The 27167-nt window shown below is 32.5% G+C and overlaps 3 protein-coding genes across 8 annotated transcripts; 2 read left to right on the forward strand and 1 right to left on the reverse strand.

The window, feature by feature from the left end:
* The first annotated feature begins 1204 nt into the window (after positions 1-1204).
* On the forward strand, positions 1205-13142 carry LOC114368917. 3 transcript variants are annotated; one of them, XM_028326210.1, is made up of 24 exons: positions 1206-1457; positions 3887-4020; positions 4257-4341; positions 4465-4518; positions 4685-4776; positions 4860-4966; positions 5574-5643; positions 5764-6154; positions 6522-6845; positions 6951-7154; positions 7620-7715; positions 7817-7877; positions 7967-8094; positions 8674-8920; positions 9084-9238; positions 9322-9446; positions 9889-10012; positions 10093-10151; positions 10327-10423; positions 10519-10708; positions 11172-11273; positions 12113-12231; positions 12759-12818; positions 12898-13142. In XM_028326210.1, exons 1-24 carry the CDS (start codon positions 1416-1418, stop codon positions 12997-12999), a joined length of 3168 nt encoding a protein of 1055 aa, XP_028182011.1. In that variant the 5' UTR covers positions 1206-1415; the 3' UTR covers positions 13000-13142. The 3 variants fall into 3 exon arrangements, 2 of the variants coding, with proteins under 2 accessions (XP_028182011.1, XP_028182012.1); XR_003657447.1 differs by lacking the exons at positions 12759-12818; positions 12898-13142 and adding an exon at positions 11688-11775 and having other exon boundaries at positions 1205-1457; positions 12113-12232; XM_028326211.1 differs by lacking the exons at positions 1206-1457; positions 4257-4341; positions 4465-4518 and having other exon boundaries at positions 3894-4020.
* A 569-nt stretch (positions 13143-13711) lies between these two features.
* Positions 13712-15220, reverse strand: LOC114368919 (HMG1/2-like protein). Its single transcript, XM_028326212.1, has 7 exons — positions 15059-15220; positions 14795-14896; positions 14630-14687; positions 14494-14538; positions 14290-14370; positions 14123-14194; positions 13712-14015 (listed from the first exon to the last, which is right to left on the reverse strand). The coding sequence occupies exons 1-7, from the start codon at positions 15097-15099 to the stop codon at positions 13986-13988; spliced, it is 429 nt and encodes a 142-aa protein (XP_028182013.1). The 5' UTR covers positions 15100-15220; the 3' UTR covers positions 13712-13985.
* Positions 15221-18121: 2901 nt separating this feature from the next.
* Positions 18122-26710, forward strand: LOC114368920. 4 transcript variants are annotated; one of them, XM_028326215.1, is made up of 9 exons: positions 18122-18356; positions 19248-19261; positions 19402-19587; positions 20832-20911; positions 21832-21902; positions 24044-24102; positions 24188-24269; positions 24969-25018; positions 26187-26695. In XM_028326215.1, exons 3-9 carry the CDS (start codon positions 19477-19479, stop codon positions 26259-26261), a joined length of 528 nt encoding a protein of 175 aa, XP_028182016.1. In that variant the 5' UTR covers positions 18122-18356; positions 19248-19261; positions 19402-19476; the 3' UTR covers positions 26262-26695. The 4 variants fall into 4 exon arrangements, with proteins under 4 accessions (XP_028182016.1, XP_028182014.1, XP_028182015.1 ...); XM_028326213.1 differs by having other exon boundaries at positions 19248-19587; XM_028326214.1 differs by lacking the exon at positions 19248-19261.
* Positions 26711-27167: the final 457 nt, after the last annotated feature.

Here is a 27167-nt window from a genome sequence, read left to right on the forward strand (position 1 = left end):
TATGGTAAAAAGAACGAGAAAAAAATATCATTACTCAAGACATATGTATTTGCCGACTGAAAACATGCACCACGGTAGACAACAGGGATGCTTTTTGGGTCATGATATGTGTTTTTTTATATAAAGTATAAAGTTTAATGTTTATATACTGATGTAAAATTGTTTTGTATTATCATCTAATTATATGTTATTATTTAAATTATTTAAAATAATTATTTTAAAAATTAATAAATTTATCCTACACAATAAATTATGATTAAATAATTATATAAAACTGTATTACATCGAATTTATATTTTCCTTAAATTCTGCTAATCAATAAAGTGATTTTTGTTTGTTTCTTAGGTTATATAAATGAAGTGATTGATACGTCATATTTATTTAAAATGAAGAAGTAATTTAAAGAAAATAAAGTTTCTACAAATTAAAGTAAAGTTTCTACAAATTAAAGTAGGGAGGGTAAAGAAAATTCAAGCCCATGAAGCAAACTCCTTTTTGTGGTGCCACGTATCTTTCAATTATATCAGGGCCCATGAGTAGGGTCTTACACTGCAATTCACTCCTGACACGTGTTACTATCCACCTTGTCCAAAGAAGTGGCTAGCATTAAATGTTGCAGTAAAAAAAATAATTATCAACTACAGGTTCTTTTGCAGTAAAAAGATGATCTATAATGTTGCAGTAAAAAAAAATCTTTTATGTTTGTTCTTTTGTTGATCACAAAAGCAAGACAAATTGAGATTCTGGTCAAACAGTTGTCTATTGGACAAATCTTATCGACTACAGGTTTCTTAAGTTTTTCAATTTCTTTAATGATATAACAGAAGAAGAAAGAGGTTTTAATTAAATATGATTTTAATCCATAAATATTATTTATTAAATTAAATCTATTATCATTTAACAATATATTACTACATAATATAAAAGGTTTTTTTTAACCATATGATAGAAAAAAAATTTACTCTAAATTATATGCTATTATAATTATAATTAAATTATTTTAATAACATAACAATATATATCATTTGATGTTAATTTATATTTATGATACATAAAAAAAAATTGCATTCAATATTTGAAGGGAAAAAAAAGAAGAAGAGAGATTAAGATTTGAGATCTCATACTTTAAAAAAAGTATTATTAAATACACACAGCTTACCTTTGATTTTTTTCCCCTTATAAAAGACACTTTCTTGGTTGTCTCTTCTCACTACCGAACCATCATCAGATACAGAACAAAGTAAGAAACTGCAAGAAACTAAAGTAATTAGCAACTCTTTCTGAAAACATCAGTTATCACAAACTCAAAGCAAACAACATTCGTTCCCCAGTTTTCTCTCTTCTCTCTTCATCTCTCTGTTTGATTTCAGCAATTGAATCTCTGATTCTGAGTCTCAGATCCTCCAAAACAAGAAATGTTTGTGAAGAAACTCGTGGAGAAAGCTTCCATAAAGAAGGTACCCCAACATTCTCTTCTCTCTTCTCTTTTTTCTTTTTCTTTTTTTTGCTAATCAGAATTCTTCTCTTCCCTCATTGCTTCCATGCCATCATCATCATTACTTACTCTGCTTCATTAATTGCTTAAAACTGAAACACCCATCAGTTCTTTCTACCAATTTAAATTAAGTCTTCACTCAAAGTTTCAAACCATCATCTTTTGTCATCAATTCTCTTTCCAGTCTAGATTTTCATTTTCTTTCTTTTGATTCTGGACTTCGATATTCGGTTCTGATTTTGAAAATTTTAAATAAATTAAAAAAAGGCTTCGATCGTAGCAATACAATTTAAAAGACAAATTCGTGGATCCTATGATTGTCATAAGTAATATTTTATAGACCTTGTTTGGATGTCGCTGCTTGATTTCTTTTTTATCCATACTCTAACGTTAATTTTACTTATTAAAATTCTATAGCTCAACGTTTAAGAATGATGTAACGGATATGATGAGCATATTGGATACTAAAACTGGGTTTATCAAATATTTACATCATTTCTTATTGCTTCTTTTTTATTATGTGCGCATTTATTTTTTTGTCCAATTTAATTTACTTTTTACGATATTCCAGTTCTGGTTTTCAAAGAATCTGGATATTCTTTTATGGTGCAGAATCTTAAAGAAAACATGCCAACGTTTTTGGTCGGTTGAGTTCTTCAGTTGTGCATTTCAATACTTTTTTCATACTTGCATATTGTTTGAAATAAGAGAAAACCACTTATGCACCAATATTTTTATACGGTCTAAATATACGATAAATTACTTACTTTTATAATAATTATCTTAAAATTTATATTGTGATTTATAATTGATTAAGAGTGCACAGCCATTGAATTCATAAATTAAATGGTATTCAATTTTTAGTTTTTATAACCAAAAACTAAACGATATTATGGCAACAAACGTTAATTAGGTATAAATCGTTTTTGTACGGTATATTTTAAAATAGTAAGTTCATTTAAAATTCAATAATTTTTTTAGGACCTAAATCTTATTTATTTATTTATTATATGATAATGAAATATGATAACTTACAAATTAAGTTTCAATTCGAAAGTATTTCTTTAATCATGTGTTCTTGTACAGGGAAGGGGATGCACCTGATTAAAGAAATACTTGGTAATAAGTTATGTTGAGACTATTTATAAAATATAATTTTTTTAAAGAAAAAACCTCACTAAAAATTATAAAAATATTCGTTTTAAATCAAATTAATTCAAGCGCAAATTTTACTTGCTAATTTTCGCAAGCAGGGAAATGAGGATTTTTGCTTTTTCATAAATAAAAAATGGATATATCTTACAGAAAAGTGAAATGAGTATTTAATGCTGACCCGAGATAGGGGGGAACCAATTAAAAAGAAAGATACCTTATCTAGTTTTAAAGCAATGGATGTTTATGGTCGGTGATATATTAGTGAGTTGGTCCATGTTTGAATGCGTTAATGTTGGTTAAAATCAGTTAACCCACTGCGACTGCCACTAGAATCCAAAGCCTAGAGGGTAGTAGGGTACACGTTTTTGCAAAGGGTAAAAAATATGCATTGTCTTCTGCTGAATTAAACTCATCAAAGTCAGTGAACTGTTGCAAATAGGAAAGTGTCTGAAAACAAAGTAATTAGTTCGAGTAGAATTAGACTTAAATTTTTTAAATAAGTTTTCAATTTTGAATTTTATCTATAGAAAAACATTATTAAAAAAATCTTATTAAAAGTAATTAGTCAAAATTTTCAATTAAGATTAATAATCTTTTAAATTAGTAAATACGGAGTATTTCACAAGTTACCCAAAATAGGAAAGTGTCTCGAATGTTAATAGCCCTTTGAATTTTTAAGTTAACATTTACATATGCTTTAAATTAAATTAACAATGAATACATTTGATTTTAGTATTTTAACTGTTCATTGTAAAGAGATGTCGCTGATTTCGGAGGAATCGTACAAGTTGAGATCACTCACGGTTTTTTTTTTTTTTTAAGGGAGATCACTCATGGTTGCTAATTTGCTATGTGAATGTTTTATGTAAACGACCGAAACTAAACAGAATCAGAGTTGAAACATGTTCTAAAGTAACTAGTTTTTTATCCTAAAAAAAAAAGGTTTTAAGGTATTGTTACTTAGACGTGTAAATGGAAGAAGTGGGTGTTCTCTCTTCTTAGTTTGAGTCTGAATTTCAAATACGTAGAAACCAGAAAGTGAATAAATTTGCATGGTATATTTACGAAGATGACACGAACAAATAAAATACTTCAAATTCTTAGCTGCTTTTACTATCTTACTATAACAAAATAATATGCAAATAACGTCACTCATTTACAAAATATGAAAAAACAGGCACTGCCTTGGCAGGCAGCATTAAAATAAAAACATTGAATTTGTGAATTTTCATGCAGACTAGTGGAAACTCATCAGATGGATTAAAAGCTAGTGATGTAGATCCACGGTTGGTGTTTCATCATGGAGTGCCATCTGGTGGTGCCAAGTTCGCCTATGACACCACTCTGAGGATACTGGCTCTTGCTACCAAGTATGTTCCCCTTGCCGTTGCCATTTCTTGAGTTTTTTTATTAACTACACTGTGTCAAACTGTTAAATGAGTCAACATAAGATGTCATTATAGTGCATATCATGAATATATATACTCTCATAGTTGTTGTACTTTCTAATCAATTTTGTGTTGCACTCCTTCCTTTGTGACATCTAAATGGCAGAGAAATGAGCTTTTCATTCTTGAAACTGATTTTGTTGAGTTTTTTAAAAAAGGGATGGCCAGATTAAACTCTATGGAAAAGATAATGCTCAAGCCATGCTTGAATCTAGTGAGCCACTGCCTAGCAAGTTTCTACAGGTTAACTGCCTTATCCGTGAAAAAGAGACAATTAGCCTCTTGCTGTTGTGAAAAATGTTCCTTTGTTTAGGAATACCAAGTATGCCTGTGTACTAACAATGATAAGATATTTAATGAACGCAGTTCATCCAGAACCAAGGCGTCCTTATAAATGTCACTTCAAATAACCATATTGAGGCAAGTTATGGACTTGCTCTCATTTATTGTAATATTTCAATCTCAATTATTTTGTTTTATGTTATGTTCTTTTTTTTTCTGTGTAATGTGTCAATATGATTTTATTGTCATGTTTAAGATCAGTTTATTCAGATAATTGATTGTCCTAAAGAAATTTCACATTTAGGTTTGGGACATAGAGAAGAAACTGTTGTCTGATGTGTACATAGCTAAAGATGAAATCACTTCCTTTACAGTCATTCAGCATAGCCTCTATATGTAAGTAGTAAGTCAAATTCAGAACAAGCTATGAAGTAAAGCTCCGTAACTTATGACTTATGAGCATGTAACTGTGTTGGCAGGTACATTGGACATTCAAATGGTAATATTTCAGTTTTTAAGCTTGATCAAGAACCATCATGGCATTTGGCTCAGATGAAATACACCATACCTCTCTCAGCTTCCCATGGTGAGATATATTCTTTTTCTTTCACATGTTACATGTAAAACTTTAAACCCAAATTTGGACTTGAAAAAAATAGTACACAGGGATGATTCTATGTTATGCTGATACTTAATATGATCATTGATCAGTACTTCTGTAGCAAAAGTAAAACATGTCAGCACTGTGTAGGATGAACAATGTCCTCTTTTCATGTCTTTGGTTCTACAATAAGGAAAATTTCATTGTTAAGGATTACCTGAGGCATATTAATTCTCGTGATCTTTATGAAATTTTATACATTTTCATTGACTTGGTTCTGTTTGGCGTGTGTGGATCCAACAGGAGGAACGATTACAGCACTCAACAGTAACATACAAATGTTTTCTTTTATATAGGCATGTATTTGTAACATATGATGGATATTTTGAATTTGTATCTCATTACTCAAAATAGAAACCGCACAAGAAGTGTAAATTATCATTTGTTTGTCGATTGCATTATAGCATTATATGTATGCAAGCTAATTGTTATGATTGTCCTTAAGATTTCAACACACACACCTCCCCAGTCCCCAATTTTTCTCTTAAAGTACCTGGCTGTCAATGTAAGTTCTTTTATCATCTTTGTTTAGGGAACTCTGAAGCATCTGATGATACTGCTGTGACGCATATACTGCCTCAACCAGCAGCTGATAGCAAGAGGTTATCTCCACGAACACAGCCATCCTTTAGGATGTTTTTATATAAATAATTTGGTTCCTATTTTTTACACCATCATTTATTTGTAAACTCAAACTCTTTATCTTATGTGTTGCACTGCAGGGTTCTCATAGTCTTTAGAAATGGCCAAATGATATTATGGGATATTCGAGAAAGTAGATCTATTTTCAGAACTGGTGGAAATATGTTGCAGCCACTGCATACTGAAACAAAAAAAGTGACTTCTGCATGTTGGGTGTGTCCTTTCGGAAGTAAAGTGGTTGTAGGGTACAACAATGGAGAGCTCTTTATTTGGAGCATCCCTTCTCTAAATATAGGAAATGGTTCAGCATCTAAATCTAGTAATCAAAACACTCCTTTGCTCAAACTTAACTTAGGATACAAGTCAGACAAAATTTCCATAGGATCAATAAAATGGGTTTATGCTGGAGGAAAAGCTAGTCGATTATATGTTATGGGAGCTTCTGACTTTGCAACTTCAAACTTGCTGCAGGTATTTGAATGCTTTGCTCAAATCATTTAACAAAATATCTTGTTCTAGGACAAACTATTTGAACATTATATTTATAATGAGATATTCCGAAGTGTTAGCCCTTTTGACCTTTTCTAAAAGCATAAAGCCAGAATTCAAATTCACTATCACCACCTACATGAACTTGGGATTTTCAGAAAGCATACTGTGTCCTATGTTTATAGAGTTTGAGCTAGGTATAGTTTGCTAGTTTAACACGTACTATTTGTCACTATAAAGTTCTCTCATTTTGCTAAATGAGATGTCAAAGCAATTTGCCTTGTCCTTTAGATGTTGATTGCAGTTAGATCATGCTAGCTTATGAACCTTATGAGATTATACAAAGCAGGTAGTGTTGTTGAATGAACAAACAGAAGCTCGCACAATTAAGCTTGGACTTCATTTGTCTGAATGTTGTATTGACATGGAGATAATATCAACTTCAACTGAGCAAAGCAAGAATAAACAAGATTCTTTCATTTTGCTTGGGAAGTCAGGCCATCTATATCTGTATGACGATAGTTTGATTGAAAGGTATCTGATACAATGCCAATCTAAGTCCACACCTTCACTTCCAAAAGAAGTAATTGTGAAGTTACCACTGGCAGAATCAAGCATCACAACAGCAAAATTCATCTCCAACAATCCCAACATGTTAACTTCTGAAGATGAGGTAATAGGGTCATGAAACTGTAATTTTACTCTACCATGTTCATTCTGTTTGCAATCCACCTTTTCATAAATGTGTTGATTTGGTCCTTGTCTTTCTTTGTCACAGTATTACAGACAGCTGATAAAAAACTGTCCACTGTTTGTTCCAGTTGAAACAAACCAAAAAGATGGGATTAGCCTCAGTTCTGCAAAATTTACTGGATTTTCTAATGTTCAAAACTTGTACATAACTGGTCACAGCAATGGAACCATAACCTTCTGGGATGCTTCATGCCCCATTTTCACTCCAATTTTGCAATTGAAACAGCAGGTAATACTTTTATCAGTCACATTTTGTGCTCTCAAATTCTCTACATTGAGTGGAAAGAAACAATCAGTTTGTACAAAAAACTGCTTCATAAATGTCTTCTTTTAGAATATATTTCACACTTTCCAAAAGGAATCTGCTTTCATAAATGTAAAGCATCAGTCTACTTATTTGTCTTGGTAATTGATTTGTATTGGCTAATCATGGCAATGTTTTGCATTGAAGTGTCATTCAAGCAAGTATTGGATTAATAAATAAATTTTTAAATGTGCTTAGAAGTCCCTATAACTACATACATATTGTGTAACCAAGTATGTTAGACATCAAAACATTATTAACTTTAAGCTCAAGCAAGCTCTAGGTGAACTAAATTCATTTATTTTGTTTTCCATGTATTTAAAAAATTTACTTAGCATTTATTTTCTCTTCATGTAAATTTTATTATCTGTTCCCTTCATCTCATTGCAGAGCGAAAATGACTGTTCATTAAGTGGTATACCCTTGACGGCATTATACTTCAATAGCAACTCTCTGCTTCTTGTTTCTGGTGACCAGTGTGGAATGGTGAGGTTTCTCAATTTCGAATTTGGTAAAACATGATAATTTCCTTATTTCCCTCTCTCCTTTAATATTTATAGTATGTCTGACATAAACATGATTTACAGGTTTGCATCTTTAGATTCAAACCTGAACCATATGCCACCAACAGCTTCTTGTCTCTTACTGGTATGTTGCATAACTTTTGCTTGGTTATCAAAAGGCTAGTATGATTCATATTTTAGTCAATACTTCCCTTTTCCATTCCTTTTTTACAGGAGGTACAAAGAAAGGGACTGATCATATAATCCAAAGTGTGAAACGTGTAAAGAGTAATGGTGCCATTCTTTCTTTGAACATAGATCCCAGCTCAATGCATCTTGCTGTTGGTTCTGATCAGGGACATGTGAGATGATTTTCTAGCTTTTTCTAAAAAATTTAGAAATGTGTTTTTAGATTGCTATTCCAAGTATTCAAAGAATTGTATTTGAGGTACAAATTCCAGCTTTGAAGTTAGATTGAAAGAAATAGAAGTCATCTATTTATAGGCCAGTAGAAGAATATATTGGACTCCAGCAAGGGTATTCCACAATCATCATTGCCAGACTAATCCCTCGGGCACTAATGCAGCTAGGAGGGGCCGCCTATAAACACCATGGATCATTTGAGTTACAGAACTTCCATGAAACACATTTACAAATAATGAGGATCATTTAGCATAATAAAAAAGCATATTTTGTTTCTACTTTGAGCAACTTTCTAATAGATTTCCGAAAGTCTGAGAGTTACGTTCTATCCCTGATCATATGCTTGGGTGGTATTTTCTAAATGTGTTGTTACTTCAGCTCTGATGAATGATTATCAGATATTGAGTGGAACTAGATATTTTTGTGTTCCTTGTGCTTTGAGGTTATGGTTGTTTATTGTCTTTGCTAAATAATTTTCTGCAGTAATGTATATTAAATATTAATCCAATCTGTTGCAGGTTTCAGTTTTTAACATAGATGGCCCAACTTTGTTATACCAGAAACATATTGCAAGTGAAATTTCTGCTGGTATCATTTCTCTGCAGTTCCTAACCAGCAGTTTACATGGTTTTGGAACAAACATTTTAGCAGTTGGAACAAAAGATTCATCTGTTCTTGCACTAGATAAAGAAACTGGAAACACACTGGGCACGGGAACTATTCATCCTAAGAAGCCCTCTAAAGCTCTATTTATGCAGGTTTTGGGTAAGAGTTTGCATAGTTAGCACAACAACAAATTGTCAAAAAAAAACTGATATAAGCAATCCAAATACTCATTCTTCTGTTGAGGATCAAAATTTCAGTACTATTGTTGATTGATGTTGAAGGAAATTATTGAAAATGGTAACAGCGGTTTTGTGGTACACAGATGGACAAGGTGAACCGATCAATGGATCAATTACAGAAGATGGATTAGAGTTGAGTGAAAGGAATCATATTGAGGATGCAACAACAAAGCAACTGTACATTTTGCTTTGTTCTGAGAAAGCTTTATATGTCTATTCATTGGTGCATGCGATTCAGGTGATGCATGAATCCCTTACAGCCATAATCACGCGTCATGAATAACAAAAAAATCAGCTGATGCTTCCAATGATTTATTCTAGGGGGTTAAAAAGGTGCTATACAAGAAAAAGTTTCATTCCTCTACGTGTTGCTGGGCATCAACATTTTGCAGTCCTTCTGATGTTGGCCTTATACTCATTTTCACTAGTGGAAAAGTAGAATTAAGGTGGTGTTTTTCTCAGTCTGCACTTTATTTGAGAACATATGATGGTGCGAAACATATGAAAAGACTTAACATCATTTGTTAAAATAACGACTCAATGCCGATTTTGACTTTTGAGGATAGTATCAGTGACAAAAAAGAGGAAATTTTTATATCATTGTTTGTAATATAATGCTAATCTCCCACCATTTGCTGGCATAATCCCAGTGTGCTTTTCAAGTCAACCAAGCAAAATGCATAAATTTTATTTGAAGTTTTTTGTTACTTCTATTTGTCTTGGAGAAAAAGAAAGTAGTCCAACAAATAGCATGAGGTCAACCAAGAATGTGTTTTGCAGGGCAATCAAAGTCAGATTTCTAGTTTGTTAATTGCATGTCAAGTACTTTCATTTTTTTTCTCTCTTGTTATAAGAATTTAATACATAGACATATATTTTGAATGATAGGTCTTTGCCAGAGTTATACCTGATTGTGGAGACTTCAATTAGAGGTTTTAATTATTCTCCTCCAAAATTGAAGTCATTTTCTTACAGCCAGATATGCTGTTCATCCAAAGGAGATCTTGTTTTGGTATGAACATATTTTTCACTTGTACAAATTTCTTTAGATATTTGATTTGATTTTTGAATAAGCTCAACTTCCATTTGCAGGTGAATGGTGGCCAAGAAATTTTTGTCGTCTCCCTGTTGGTCCAAAGAAATATTTTCAGGTATATAACTATATACATAATGCACCTAGAGATTGCCATTGTGAATCTTGTTATCTGTCTCTTGCTCCTCTACTGAGAACTACTTAGATATTGGAATAATATTTCTCACAAGATGAAAAGTGGTAGTAATATTCAAGATAAGTAGCCTCATTTTTACATTTTGCTTGACTTATAGGCTTTTGGACTCTATTAGCTGCATCTACAGGAAAGAAATGAAGCTGTCACAAGAAGAGCTTGTCCCTAGCCCAGTCATCCATAAGGAAAAGAAAAAGGTAAATAGCAGTTTTTAGTAACTTCTTAATTCTTAAATTACATATCCGTTATCTTTGTGGCAAAAGGTGTTTGATCTTGTTTTTTGTCTTCTCAGGGTATATTCAGCTCTGTTATCAAAGATTTTACTGGCAGTAAAGAAAAGCATGCTCCCATTTTGGAAACAGAAGATACTAAAGAAAGCATCCTGGAACTCTCAGCTATCTTCTCAAATGAAAATTTTCCATGTGATGCTGATAATAATGATAATCTGACTGTTGATGAAGATGAGATTGAATTAAACATAGGTAAGAAAGTGCCTTAGATGTCTTCTACTGAATATTACATAGCCTTCAAGTAAGAAACATAAAATTTGTCTATTTGAGTTAATCTATACTAATGATAAAGGGAATACCCCCCATTTGGTGTCCACATTTCATTAGACAGTTTTACCTTACAGTAACTTCCCACTACTTCTATATTGTTAGTTTTTTTTATTATTTCCTTTTTTAATTAATTGCATTTAACTGTGTTTTTTTATTATTTAAAAATTTAGAGAGGCACCCTTCCCCTAGTGAATATGATGTCTTTTTATCAGTGGCCAGATTCTGCCACAAAACACAAATGCTATATAATATGACTGCTTCCTAAGACAGTTCTTCTGGTTTTCATATCTTAAGTGGGTATCTATCTGCATATATTACATTTTCTATCATATGGATAATTAAGTTTGAGACAATCAATTTGTGGTGTTCTACTCATCCTGTACAGATGACATTGACCTGGATGATCATGAAGAAAAACGCAAAGATCAAAGTATATTGGGAGCTCTTAATAAGAAGAAATTGACTGGGAAGTTTCAGGTTCTAAAAGGTTAGTGACTTTACTTTTGTAAGAGAATTAATTACTCATGGTCAATAGTTAAGCTAAAAGATAGGAACTTGAACTACTGGGATTGGGGTGAAGTATGAAATAAGATAATATTTGCTCATATGATCATTCATTTTAACATTTCATTTGTAACAAAAGGAAATAGGCTAAAATCGTCTCTCTATTTAGCATAAACATTACAGGTAATGCTTAATATACTTATCAGTAATGAGATTCTCTTACTCAACAGCACTATGTTCATATTGGAATAATGGAAAAATGCAATACCCTGCATTTAGTGTCCAAGACTTCTCATAGCTTGTCTTCTTCTAGACTGTTCTGGTTCTTTTTCTGCATGTGGACACTGCATTTTCCCTGCAAAAAGGAATAAACTTTTTTAATTTGGAAAAATTGCAGTGCTGGCTGAGGCTTGAAGCTATAACCTCCTACAAACTATTCAAACCCACTAGCAGACACCTATTATTGCCTTGCATAAAGGAATAGGGTAACATGATTGTGGCTGGACTTCAAAGTTGGACCCCAGTGCATAAAAATCAAGACAAAGAAAAATTCATAAAAAAATCCTTCATGCTGCTACCTTTCTCGATTCCCTTTTTTCAAACACCACCTTCCTACAACCAAGTAACTCTGGCAAATAAAACTGCATTCTTAAAATTTAGTGAACTACAACTGACGAGAAAATAGGAGCATGAAACTCTGCTTTATAAATTTTAACATTCAAGAACCTTTGATCTCCTATATGCTACCTGAATAGGCTGAAGATGATCAAAGTGCTTTCCCTAAATGCTGCCAGCTAAATTAGTAGCGTGTGCAATATACAGGTAGATTGAAAGAGATGAAGGGCAACATCCAGAAAACATCAAGCAAGGAAAAGCAACAAGATGAGCAAGCTGGTTCAGTCGATCAAATTAAGAAGAAATATGGATTTTCTTCTTCCAATGTAAGTATATATCCAATTATGCTTTCAGTATCATGCTTGACTTGCTTTCCATTATATAAAATTTCACAAGCATGGAACTATCCTTGCTGGTGTACAGGTGAAAGATGTTGCATAGGACCAAAACCGGCTTCTCTTACTTGGATTAGTTATGTCAAAAATAATTTCAGATTTAAGATTGATTTTCATCTAGGATCTTGAATCTACTACTCATTATCCGCTGATGTTACTTTCCAATTAGCATGCCATCTACTCAATGCCAGGAAATAAGAATTGACAGAGCAATTGCAGCACTGTAACGATCTTTTAAAAAAATGATATTCTAACACCCATTCATCATTTTATTTGTTCGAACATCAATTTTTAATTTCCATAAAAATAAAACGATACCACAGAATAGTAATAACTAATAATGCAGACTAGATACAATTTTGCAATTATTTAAAATTTTGACATTTTGTTAATTCATTTTTTGGAATCCATTATTTGTTTTTTAATGTGGTGAAACCATCCTTCAATCGTGAATGCAGGAAACAAGCGTCGCTAAATTGGCAGAAAGCAAGCTACAGGAGAACATGAAAAAACTGCAGGTATCCTTATTGATAAAACACTAGAGTTTGAGTTGGTATATTGTTTGTTTACCTACACATCATTCTTCGGATTTGGCAGGGTATCAACCTTCGAACCACAGAAATGCAAGATAAAGCAAAATCATTTTCAACATTGGCAAACCAAGTGCTGTGGACTGCAGAACAGGAAAGGCGAAATTAAGAAGCACCAACCTCATGGATTACACCAAAAATTACAAAGCCCCCCTTTTACCCCTCTTGTACTTATGCTTCTTTATTTTGTGACTGGATTCTCATCTCAGTTTTTGGGTTGATATTGAATGAAAGTAAATTAAGAACAATGTCTTCCCTTTTTTGCCAATTACATAATTCTACCGAGAATGAAGTGAAAAGCACTACTACAGAAGGGGTCAAGTATAAACATTAATCAACCATTTCCACCGTAATCATCAATCAAAATATAAAATGAGCCGCAAAAGACAAGTTCAAAATGACTAACGAAAGCATGAGGAATCGACTACATCTTCATTCGGAGTTCAAGATACACAAGCCCCCTGACAGATATATTAGCATAATCAACCACTTACTTTACGCTTACACTGCACGATGCTCGTAAATAAAAAAACCAAAGAAGAATGACGATAGAACAGTTGACCATACACATTGTTCAAAGTTAAAACACCAATGAAATTTCTTAAGGACAAAACACTCGAATCAAATTGCAATAGACAATTTACTCAGTGCACGCGCGAATCCCACAAGGTGGGGACATTGGTAACATTGCGTGAGTTCAACAAAAAGTTCAAACGCTTCCACATTTTAAAAAGTCAACAGAAGTTTAGATTCTTCGCTGTCGCAGAACCAAGAAACGATGCCACGTAAAAACATGTAACGACATCAAACAAACAAAATAATAAAGTTGAAAGAGGCTGTGGAATTTCTTCGAGAATAGAATTGAAACGTATCATAGCATTGACTTTTAAGTACATGATCATGATACTGAACCCTAATTACGATTGTGCGCTAATCTAACCCTAGTAAGGGAGGACAAAATAAAAATTCAGAAACTAATTATCATAAAGGGATGTGGGTTGGGAACCATCCTATGAAATTCTAAACCCAACAACTACTATGCAAAACAATTTTCTTTTCCCACATCCTCCTACGCTTCATCTTGTATCACCATCTTCACTCGTCGTCATCATCATCCTCCTCCTCCTACAGAATAAACAGCAAACAACACATTAATTATACAATTAGTTATACAAAGGAACAAACTAGTTAAACAAGACACAAATCATAACAACAGGTTAATCTCCATCTACCTCATCTTCCTCATCGTCATTGACTTCAGACTTTGACTTGTCAGACTCGTCTTCCTCTGAATTCTTCCCCTCCTAACACATCAAAATAACAAGCTCAATCAATTATTGCATTACATTACATTATACTATAAAATAAGAGTAAGTAGTATAGGGTAAAAAGTATTCACCAATTTCTTATTGTAAGCCAAAATAGTTTTCTCATACTCTTGTTTCTTCTTTTCGGCCGTGGCAACGAAGGGGGCCTTTTCCTGAAACATTAAATGAACGCAAACTAGGTTACAAAAAAGTAGATATGGTCAATAAATTAAATCATATAGAACCATACGCAAAAACTAATAATGAAAAAGAATTCTCAAAATCTTAATACTCACAGCATCAGACAGCGATTTCCATTTGTCACCACCAGCTTTACCGACCTAAAATATGTTCACAGTGAAATTCTATTAAGAACAAAAAAATAGCGTCAAATTTTCACGCGAACAGTGAAAGTAAGGCGAAATCACTCACAACAGCGACGGATTTGTTGTTAGGATGCTCCTTCTTAAACTGCTCTCTGAACTCGGACCTAAAAAAACAATCACAAAAACTTCAATCGCCAGAACACAAAAAAAAAAATCAAAACGAAACGAAACGAAAACAGATTCGGTATCAAAAGCAAACGAAAATCCGTACATGAAAACGAAGAAAGCGCTTGGAGGTCTCTTTGGCTTGTTAGGATCCTTAGCAGCTTTCTTCGATTGCTTCCTTCCAGCACCAGCGCCCTTGCGCTTCAACCTAAACGACACATCGCAAAAAAAAAAAAAAAACGTTAAGCGACAACCAAAAAACAAAAACGCAGAACACAAAACGACGAATGACAGATCGGAAAAACCAGATCTAAAAAATATATATTAATATTTAAATAGGTGATTTCGAGGAGAGATGGAAACACGGTACCGGCTATCGGCGGCTTTGGCGTCGGATTTGGCTTTCGGCATGGCGAGAATCGGCGAAACCGCGAAGAACGATAGGGTTTTTGTGTTAAGAGAGAAAAGAGAGAGTGCGCGTTGTGTTGCGTTGTGTTGTGAGGTTTGAGCGCGCGAGCGAGGGGATAAGAAGGGGTTGCGGGAAGGGCAGTGTAGAGAAAACGCAAACAAAAAATCGCTTCGCGAAAAAATTGAAGTTTCGGGTTTACGCGGGATTTCGACGATCTCGCGCCACGTCAGCGATCCGTGTGCTGAGAAAGCATTGGCTCTCGTGTGACCCCTCGATTCGCTTGTGTTTCCTCTGTGTGTGTGTTTCGTAGATGAGGCGGGTTCCTTTGGAGCGCCAGGACCTGTGCAATGTGTTTCGGGAAATTCTTGCCACGTGGCTGTGGGTGAGTAGGATGACTGTTTTGGCCTTGTGAGGGTTTGGGATTTTACCAAGATGCCACGAGACTATGAGCGACGCGCCACGCGAAGTTGGTGTGGATATATTTTGGACCTCGTAGGGGTATGTTCGTAAATTCCTGTTTCTTACTTTCTGAAGAATTTTTAACTTAATTTAATTATTTAATGGTCGTACTCACTCGCTTCTAGAATCTGGATCCTTTTTATTTAATTTAAAATGAAAATTATCAATAGAATTTATTTCAAAAAAAATCCATAAAATAATAACGATAACTGTTAATTTATATTTGAGTCACATTTTCCATATCTTATTATTCCCCTACATGAGCTTTTTTGACAAATTAATACGATTAGTATATTATTTAAGTTTGTATATTACACAAAATAAATATTTAAATATATAAATATGTTTAAAAAATGTGTACCAAATATTTTTTTAAACATATAAATTATATTATAGATTTATAATAAATAATTATATTCATATTGTGATACAATTTTATTTTTATTCAATGATAATTTCATTTTAAAAAATATTGAAATAAAACTTAATATGCTATAAATGATAGGTTGAAAAAAATAAGAGGTTTGAAAAAAACCCTAAAAATACTCTTGTAAAACAAAAATAACTAAAAATGTTCTTGTTGAATAATAGTGACTCAAGAACCTTGTTGTTTAAGATAATTATTCTAACTTTTATATAAAGAGAAATTTAAAGTTTATTATTTTTAATTAGAATTTTGAATTATTTATTAAATAATATGATAAAAAAATGTGTGCATTTTTTTAACTTTGATCATGTGAGAAATTAGATTTTAATTCATTCTCCATCTCTTCTCTCTTTTCCTCCATTCATCTTTTCCGTTCTTATTCATAGTTTTTTAAGGTGGTGAACTTGTTATTCACTTGTCTTCTTTTTAGAGTAGCTTCTCCAATCACCTTTCTTCATTCTCCATCCCGTTATCATTGATCTTTAAGAAGCAAAAGACTCAATTGGTGATAAAATTCAAGGCCTACAAGTTCTACATGGAGCTACATTAGTTTGTATGAGTTTTAAACTTAAAATTACAATTTTTAATCGAAACATGTGTTAATTATTTTAAAAAATAACATTATAATTTAGTATAAATGATTTTTATAATTTAAAAAAATATAACAAAAATTATACATTTCATGTATGGTTTACTTGTATGTTTAAACAATTAAAGTGCTAATGTATGCTATATAATTAATTTTCTTCTTATTTTGACCAATGTATCTTAGGATAATATATTTATGTATATTCCTGTAATACATGTGTGATTACTCGTGTAGTAGACTAAAACCCACAAATTGGGCCTCTAACAAACTCAAAGTGATGTCCTACCATGGGTTGTGTGACAAATTCATCAAAACATGTAGTATAAAACTTGTGATTTTGGTATCCCATTTTTTAAGATCTATGATTTTAGTCCAATCCTCAACTTTACATACATTTATTTCTTTTATCTTTTTACAATTTAATTAACATATATGAAGTTTAGATATGGGTTATGACATCAGTATAATACAACAATAATATATGGATATGACAATGCTAAGTGAAGTCGTCACATCTTCCACCTTTGCCACCGTACCACCAAGATAACTTCCCCCACGAGCCGCTCCCTTGCGGCCAAAGAAATCCCTTCGTCGCCCTTTCCCTTGAACCCTTGTGATTACTTCCTCTAGTGCAACCCCATTTGCAAGGCCATCCATATCCTTTTATCCTTTCCCTCCACTCTCTTAGACCCCTTATCCTCCCTCTCCCTCACTCATCTCGAAGTCTTTGAAATCCTCAAGGCTCTCAACACACCCCTTCTTCGCCCTTTCCATTTCCATCTCCTTTTTTAGATCTCAAAGGTCTCTTATTTCATGCATGATATTCCTTCGAGGATTCCATCCACAAACCACCACCAATGTCCTTCTTAAACATCATCATCAACTTGACATCTTAAACGACTGTATTGTTTTCGTGAAATATGGACTAACGTTGCCAATGATTTTGGATCAAGGTTGTCACTAGTGATACAAGATATGAGATTTTTTAATTTTTTGAATTGCTTTTCCTTTTGGGTTTGAGCTTAGATCTAACTATAGATTTGGATTTGATATGAATATGTTATGTGTTTCTATTTTTTTTTTTTTGAATTGAAAGCGAGTTTGATTTGAATGAATTTGTGGTGCATAGTGTTTGAGTTTTGTTGTTTATTCTTGGGTTTGTTTGGAAAGAACACAAATTTGATTGTCATAAAATGTTTTTTAATTTTTTTACAAGCAATTTTTATTATGAATAATTTTTTAAAAGTAATTTTTCTAATGACTTTTAGCTACCGAAAAATAAATCACATGATTTGCATTAAATAATTTAAAAAAGATTTGTGACGGTCACAACAACATATCATTTAACACACTGTAAGTCTTAATAATAGGGATTAAAAGTTATGAATGAAATTTTTTTAAAGAATTTTAAGGAGTCAACCATTTATTTAAAGATTAAAAGTAAAAAATTTAATGAATAAAAGCTCACTTATTTTTTTTTTAAATCTCAGCATTTTTAAAGTATTTATAATTTGTAATTATCTAAAAACTTATAATTGTAAATTCTACACACATCTAATCTAATCTAATAAGAAAGGAAATCTAAAATCCCCGTTCGATCTCACGGAGACGGACCTCTCTCTCGCGCGGACGCGTTGCTGTAGCTCGCTCACTCTCAGACTCTCGCGCAACCCCCCTCTCGTGGACGCGTTGTTGCAGATCCTCGTTCGTTCTCGCTCTCTCGCGTGAGTTTTTGAATTTGTTGGTCTATGTGCAGGACCAGCCCCGAACTCCTGCTCAATCCCGTAAGATCCATCTCATTTCACATCACTATATAGTAATTTCTGCTTGCTTTTGAATTTTTGAATTTTTTTATACTTGCTTTGCTAGTGCTAATTGGTGTGAGTTAAGATTATGTAACTAGGTTGTTCCTATGTGCTTGGAATTTTTTTATTATACCTGCTTTACTAGTATTAATTCATGTTAGTGGAGAAACACGCATTTTCTAATAGATCAGCAGCCAAAAGTATTATGATTGCATTTGAATGGAATTTTGTGTGAGCTATGAAGTTTTGTGTTATCCTGGGGAGAGGAAGTGAGGAAACATCTTTGATACCCACCTTGGACTGGTTAATTGAAATTTGTTTTGAGGATTGGCAAAGGGGAATATACTTCAAGATGCTTTTGTTTTCTATGTTTATTTTGTGTTAATCCAGAGATGTATAGAAGTTTGCTATCTAGAAATACCTTTTGTTGTGGGTTGTGAATGCCATGTTTTTAATCCTTTTGTATGACTAGCTAAATGCTGAAGTAAAAGTGTCTCTCCCGCAAAATCTAGAAATAGAATTTCAGTTGTCTAACAAGTACCTCGAGCTTTCAAATCGCAACGTCAAAGATCAAGCTGGAAATAAATTTTTGGGTTTCTTTATTACATCATGTGTATATGGCTGTTGTTTATTTTTTGTCAAAACAGATTCTTATGTCATAATATTCTTTTGTAACTTGATCTTTCATTCCTAGGATAAACACTAGGGGCATGATTTTGTGTCTTTGCATGTTGTCAATTTAAAGTGAAATAGCGAGTCTGTTTTATAATTTTTGCTTTGGGGCTTTTATAAGTTAAGTACGACGTAGTATAACTATTTGACACTAAATTGAATGTAAAATAACAATGACAAAGATTGTTGTGCTTGCAGTGTGGATCAGCTTGGTACTCATCCATAATGGAGCTTGGGCTTACCTTTACTTTTGACTGCTTGATGTTTTAATGTTACTCTATTTTGTTTTCCATTGTTTTTATTAGTTGACCCTGAAACTTTACCATTTTGTGGTTTGGTCTGGTTTTCATAGCATCGATTTATCCCTGGAAGAAAGTAAACAAAATCCTGTAGAATAGCTCTTTGTGGCTTTTAAATTGAATCGAGGATGGGAGACGAAGCAAGTGAAGAGCATCAAAGGTCGCTAGCAGCTCCTTTCATATTTTTCGTGGTTCTCGCATTTCAGTTTGCTTCTCATTGGATTGATCACTTTAAGAAGGTCATCTCCCTCTTCCATCTTTTCGTTTTTCAATATTCTAACAATTTAAACATGATTCAGATAATGCCTCTAATTATTGATTGGATGACTGGTCTGAGTCCTGAGATATATTTTATTTGGCTCACCTTGCTCAATTGGAACTTTGGTTATTGGATTTTTATGCTAATTTCTTTAAATGGTAAAGATATGTGGCATCCATTTCACATTTATAATAGGGAATTGGAAAACAGTTTACTTATATGCTCTTGGTATTTTTAAACAGAACATTTAAGGAAAATAGTTTTGACTTTTCAAAACTTGTCTAATTCCATGTTTTGTGCAGTTGTTTCCTTGAAAAAATAGATAGGATGGGTAACTGGGTTCTAAATTCCCATGTTTGGTTACCTTATTTAGTGAAAATGGATAATAGGTCACCAAACCAGAAAAAACTAAAAATAAAACCATAACACTCACACGGAAGATGCAGAAATCTAGTAAGATAGATAGGTGTCAGAAACAGGGAGCAAAGATACCTTCACCCCCGAAATACCCATGATTCCCTCTGTTATCCGCATCTCTCCTATGCACCCCTTTATCATTGATTCATTTCCTAGTAACAAATTCCTCAATGTGCGTAACCATCTGCTCCGCTGACTGGCTGCCACATGCCCCCTTCCCTCTTCTTGATATGCCCTCCAATCTCTTGGACCACAGTGATTCTGGTCCAGCATTTGCTCATGGGCCGTATCAGTGGAGTAGGATGACCTGACATTAGACTAAGATTCATCTTCATTTTGAAATTTCTACTTGTTTTCCCATGTCCAAGAATGAAGAAAACTTTCATGAAAGTAAATCCGTCAGTAGGACAGTTTTGAGGCTGTTGTAGGATTGCTGTCTTTAATTTCAGAATGCAATATAGCTATAACTAGGGAATGTTTTATTGCTTTCTAGACTAAGGGCATTAATGGTAAGTTTGTTAGGACTCCAATTTAAATTCACTACTTTCATCCAAATGTATGGTTTATAATTTCATCATTTTGCTGTGTCACCAAATCTTATGATAATGGCAAGCACACTTGGGCCAAGTGTTGTTAATCTATCCATTAAAAGATTGCTGGCTCTTCTTGCACAAAATTGACCCTTTGCATGGTGCCCAGTGATTTTGCACTCTGTTTCTATGATAATTTTCAATGTTCATTACCTTTTCTAACATATTGACTATTGATTATGACATTAAGTTTTTTAGTGTTATGCTTTTGCTTCAGAGTGGATCTGACAAAGAAAAAGAAACTAAGTTGCGTGGAGAAATAAAAGAGCTTTTGAAGGAGGCAAGCTCACTGTCACAGTAAGTTACTCATGCTTTGGCCAATTTCTCCTCCCTGAAAAAGAAATGTGTCTTACTTGGAATTACAAATTCAATTGTTTTTTTTTTCTATTTATGGTTAGAACCAATTCTGTCCTTCCATATTTTTGTCTCAACTACTCCTTACAGGGGTGGGCCTACAATACATTTTACATGAGGGGAGAAGCTAGTTACACCCCCTCAATCAAAAATTTGTTTTATACTTTTGGTTAGATGTACATTAAAAAGATTATAAATATATTACATAATTTTTAGAATATAGGAAAATATCTCATCATATCTTAGCTTATCCTCTTGGAATAGTTTTCTTATGTCTCCATTATATCTTAGAATTAGTTACCATGTTTCCTTATCATGATTTGCTTCCCTAATTAGTTAGGATTATTATTTGTATAAACAATGGTTTGTACTCTAGGTTTTTGAACTTATCAATACATTGTAATCCATCTCAGTTAATACTTAATATCAATTCAGTATTTTATTCTCTTTTATCTCTCTTCCTCCTTCTATACCTTAAAACCATAATTTCAACAATAATGATATGTTTTCTATTGACACACTGAAAGAATACATGTAATTTTCATGTTCAGGCCAAGGAACTCACTCTCCTAATGATTGATGTCAATCCATACTACAATCAACTAAGGATTCTTTTACCTTATTAGTTGCATCTTGAATCAAATTATTTGGTGAAACCTGAACCACCATTTATTTTGTTTTCTCTATGTTTTTGTGTCTACTTCCAGTTTTTAACTAAGGTTTCAGAGCAGATGTGATGCATTATGAAAATGTTTAAAGAGCAATGAAATATATTACATTTAAATCTAATATAAAATTTGAATATTATATGTTTATGTTTGTGAGAGAGATAGAGTACATGAGTCATTTCATTGTCCTCTCAGGCCATCAACCTTTGCACAAGCAGCGAAACTCAAGAGACTGGCAGCTGCAAAGGAGAGGGAACTGGCAAAGTGTTAGTTATTTACTTGAGTCATCTCATGTTGCATATTGCTTTCTGTGTAAATGTAGCCTAGACTGACATTGCAAATTTAAATTTTTGAGTTTGCTTTGAAAATAAATTTGTTGCCTGCTTAAATTAAAATGTAATAGTTGTTTGGACTTAGGAAGTAACAAATAGTAGTAACTAAGATGATTAGGCACTAATAATGTTTGCTGTTTAATTTAACTAGGTCATCCGAATTGTAGTGCTCTTTTCATAATTAATTTTAAAAGTGTTATTTTAAACTCATTATTTGTGTTTTCCCCCAGTATTACATAATTCTGAGCCAGAGAAAGTAATATCATTGAAAAGCCTGGGGAGTAGAAGCTCTTTTGAGCTGATCATCGTGCTTTTCTGTGTAATGTTTTCCTTATCAACCATGAAAAGGAAAAGAGAGTCCTCTTGAGCTGACTTTTGATGTTATTTGTCTCTTATCCTTTTGCTGTCTTGTTTTTTTTGTTTTTGTTTTGGGAGGATATCTTATCATCTGTCTCTGAGATGTTGGACAAACAGTACAACAAGGGAAAGGGAAAAAGAGTTGGGGAGAGAAAAATATAGACAGGAGAATAGAGGAAAAAAAATAGTTAACTGAACTCAACTCATGTCAACTCAAAATTCTAATTCTAAATTCTTATTTCTAAATAAATGGCAATTGGATAATTTGGATGTAAATAACAGGCCTTAAATAGACCAAGCCAATTAGATAACTAAGCCATCTTAAATTTCTAGGATTTCCCAAATAACTCAAGTTTAAAAATATTTAATAAGTTTCAAAATGAAAAAACACTAAAAATCTCATTTACAATTAATTTGCTGCTAATTAAATATATTTCTCCTGTAATCCCTTTATCCCTATCACTTCTCCAAGTATTCTTATCCTAGTCACCATCACTTTGTATTCTCAATTCATCTCAATAAAGTATTTTTTGTGTGTATTTGTCTCTCCTATATGAACATGTTGTGTACAAATCACATTACCATAATTATCAATCTTAGATAGTGGTTGACCCCAAAAATGCTATAGGGGTATATACAAAAAAAGAGAAGGATAAAAAACTCACCCTTAAATACAGGAAAAGAGTGGAAAAGAAGTTGAATGTGGTTGAAGTTTAATAGTAATGAAAGGTATTTTTAGAGTAGAGTATATAACAATCTACTTTCACGAAATAGTTCTGTTACTATCTTTAGAGTGATATAAAGGGATTATTTGCTAATATTTTTCTGCCCCTAGGCTTATGCTATATATTTGGATAAGAGGTAAGAAGTGTAATGTACTCACCCTCAAGGACCCCAATCCTTCCCCCCCTCAATTTGATGTAAATGAAAGTAAATGGCTTAGTTCAATTTAAATAAGAGGAAGTAACTTTCATTTCCTCTGCTTTAACTTTTAACAACCAATAAGGGAAAGAGAGTTCTCATTTCCTTGGTCAAACTAAACATACAAACAAGGGAAAATTATCCCACTCCATTCCCTTCCTTCCTCTCTTTTAAAAAAAACAACTAATTAAGCACAGCACATTTTTTTTTAAAGAGCACATGGATTTACAAACATTTTCCATATTTTATAAAAAGTTTACACTTGTGTCAGTTTTGTAAATGTTGCATGAGAAGTTTAATTGCCCATATATCAAATGCAAACATTTAGGCATGCAAATATTATGGTGCTTGGCATGATGGCATCAAAAACTGTACTGCTTAAAGTAACAGATTCTTACCCTCACTAAACTTTGATTATAGAATGCATAGGATTCTGGTTGAGACAGTGATGCAACCACTTGTAGATAACTTTTATTTTACCTAATTTTTATGAATATAAAGATAAATCTGATATCTGTACAAATGCAACTTAGAGACAATAATCGTTTATCAAAATATTGCAAGTGCTACTTAATCCATTGCAATACAGATTCCTAATGGTTGGAGATGAGACTGCTTCTGAATTAGATCTTTTTAAGTTGGATCCTTAAGTAGGTAGAATTAGAAGTAGTCACATCAGAATTTATGTATTATTTGTGCTGAGGTTATGGTGAAAGTAGCATTATTCTAGTTTATCTGCCTATTCTATTTAACAAATCTAGCATTTATAAAAAATTATAGTTTAAACTAACACGCAGGTCAAAATTTACATCACAAGGATGATGCTTTGTATTCAAAAGTTCTGCTCATCTCAAAGGTATTTCCTGATCGAAAATTTGTAATAGGTTTACTTTTTTTCTTTGCAGAGGCTGGTATGATACTGATATGATTATGTGATGCAGGTTTTAACATATTTAATTCTGCTTATCTGGTTTTGGAGTGTTCCTGTCTCTAGCATATCTCAACAACTTGTGCAACCATTTGGTAATGCAATTATCATTAATACATTAATTTTATTAGATTACGTTACAAACTCTCACTCATTTGGATTTGGCTGCTGGGTTGCTTGCTGTACAAAAATCTGCCTTGTGTGTTTTTTTTTTTTTGGATTCGGATATTTGTATTCTACTATACTTACTAGTTGAGAATGTTAACTTGTACCATTCGGGTACCTTACCTTTCATTTTAGGTATAGGCTATAGATATAGTTTTTCTATTGGCTATAATTATGGATATGTTAGGTTTACTTTTAATTATAGATAGACACAAAATGAATTGTAGTTATAGATATATTTTTAGAAGTCTTGGTTGAATAGACATAAGTATTCAGTTTTTTTTGGTTTATATTTTTTATTTAAATTTACTTCGTACCCCATTGTCCAGAGACTCTTCGCTATGCGAAGGTATGGGGGAGGAATATTGTACGCAGCCTTACCCTTGCATATGCAAAGAGGCTGTTTCCGGATTCGATCCCATGACCAACAAGTCACCAAGGCACAACTTTACCGCTGCACCAGGGCTTGATACCATTTTTTAATAATAAATGTAATTTTTATTTCATTTAATGTGCTTAAAACCATGTGTTGCATGGAAAAATACATTAGTTTTTCTAAATAAGGACCTAGGAGACAAATGCATTTCTCATTGCCTCTTATTAATTGTTTATTTTACATTATTTTGCAGGGAGATTATTATCTTGGAGGACTGGAGGGGTTCAAAATAGCAATATTATGGTAAACAATTGCTAGTTACATTTTAAATTCTGTATAGAAAAAGATATACCAAAAGCAAATGCCACTTATTAGGTTTTAATTATTGAGGACGTGTTTGCGAACAATGCAATTGACGTTGAAAAAAAAGCTTCCCTCACATTGCTTTAGCTTTTGTGCCTTGGAATGCATGTTTTTCTGTTGAACATGGGTTCCAATGCTTAACCAAAACACACTGAATGTGCTGCTTGCTTCAATTTGGATGAGTGAGGATATATGTAGTACAATCTCCTGATGCATGTCATGTTATAATAATAATAATAATAATAATAATAATAATAATAATAATAATAATAATGTCTGTGGTGCATTTAACAAACTTAGTAGGTCAGTTGAAGGACCGGAGCTTTCTATTATTAAGAGATACTAGTAGCACATTTTCTAATTATTGGTTGAACTTTATTAGGAATCATAAAGTTGTGTAAGTTGCATTTCTTATTTAATATGTCCCAAGTCCCAACTCATGATTTTGTTGTTTCCAATCAATTTTGAGTTTTTGACCAATAGTAGTGTGTTAGAAGGTGTAGGTTAGAAAATATGTTAAATACTCTTCAAAAGAAAATAAGAAATCATGATCTCCTGATTTTGAGAGGTAATTTTAAATTGGTGTCTTGCTTGAGTACTTCAATAAATTGTGGAGGCAATGTGCTTATCCAAAGCACTGAAGCAAGTTTAACATGCAATCAGACTACATTAAGTTTAGCTTCTTCACCTCTCAGTTTTTACTTTTAGGACCCATTTGTTGGTGCTTATTTTTTTAAAAGCGTTTTTTTAATAAAATAACTAGTTTTATGCTTTTTCAATGTATTTATCTAAACTGTTTTTCTTTTTATTTTAAAAAAACAGTTTTATGCTTCTTTAAGAAGCAAATCCTATCTGTTTATTAAAAAATTACTTTTTTAAAAAGAAATTTTTTTAAATAACTTTTTTTAAGTTTGAACAAACTGGCCCTTAATCTTCAGGTGAAAATTGGTAATATTTTTTATACTTACATAGATTATACAGCGCACTCTACTGTTTTTGCCCCCATTAAATAATGTTTAGTATAAATAAACAAATAAATATTAAATAAATACATATGAAGCATCTAACAGTTTATGAATGTCGTTACAACTGTTTTATATCTTTGCAGGTTGGGATAATACCTTGGCTGATAGTGTCTACCAGGGTTAGCAGATTTATTTGTAGACTCACCTATGGCAAATAGATTGTCATGATATTCAATTCTTCATCTAGAATGACATAAAATTGCTAGCTGCTTGGGTTGGTATCCTGCATTTAAAGTGGAAGGGACATATGAAGCATCTTGAAATTCGTTCTTTCGCTCCATGTCTGGTTGATAAGTTTTTAGAGTTTCATTTTATTTTAGTACAGACGTGTAAGATCCATTCTGCATATGCAAGCAAAATTTCATGCTTGTAATATGATAGCATTAAGTCTCTTACAACCTCCACCCTCAGTTTTGGTCTTTATTAAGGAAATTTGTCTTTAAATGCTTATGGATTAATCATATTTATTTATTCATTTATTTTTGGTGTTGAATAATGGGTTTGTAAATTTTGAGCATCTGTGATTTGTACTTTAGACTAGAGCTATTGTGATTTGCTTCCATTATAACCTAAAGATAAAGGTTTGGTGCAATGCACAATTGCGTAACAAGTATTTCATGACGTTACTTCTATGTATACTGATACAATATCCAATTTACTAGGATATACTCTTATTTTAAACTATAATGATCTGTTTTAATTCCTTTAATTATTCTAAAATGCATAAAATGATGAATGTTTATGATTAATTTGTAATTATTCTAAATATAATTAAAAAAAATTAAATACTAAGCTTGTGGAAGAAATAAATAAGTAAATGTCGAGAAATATTGTATAGAGTGCACATAATCGCAACAAATTATAAGTACCCTGAATGATTTGTCCTTAATGAGTATCCAAAATTATATGATAAATGAGCATAATGGGATGAAATTAGTTTATTATTAGATACTATTTTTATTTGAATAACTTCATTCAATGATAATTTTTGTGTTTCTCTAAGGGTCAGTTTGAAATGGAAAATTTGAGAGGGACTAAAGATTTTGGAATGAAAATTGTGTTCC

Source organism: Glycine soja, chromosome 9 (genome assembly GCF_004193775.1).
Source record: "Glycine soja cultivar W05 chromosome 9, ASM419377v2, whole genome shotgun sequence".
NCBI classification, from domain to species: Eukaryota; Viridiplantae; Streptophyta; class Magnoliopsida; order Fabales; family Fabaceae; genus Glycine; species Glycine soja.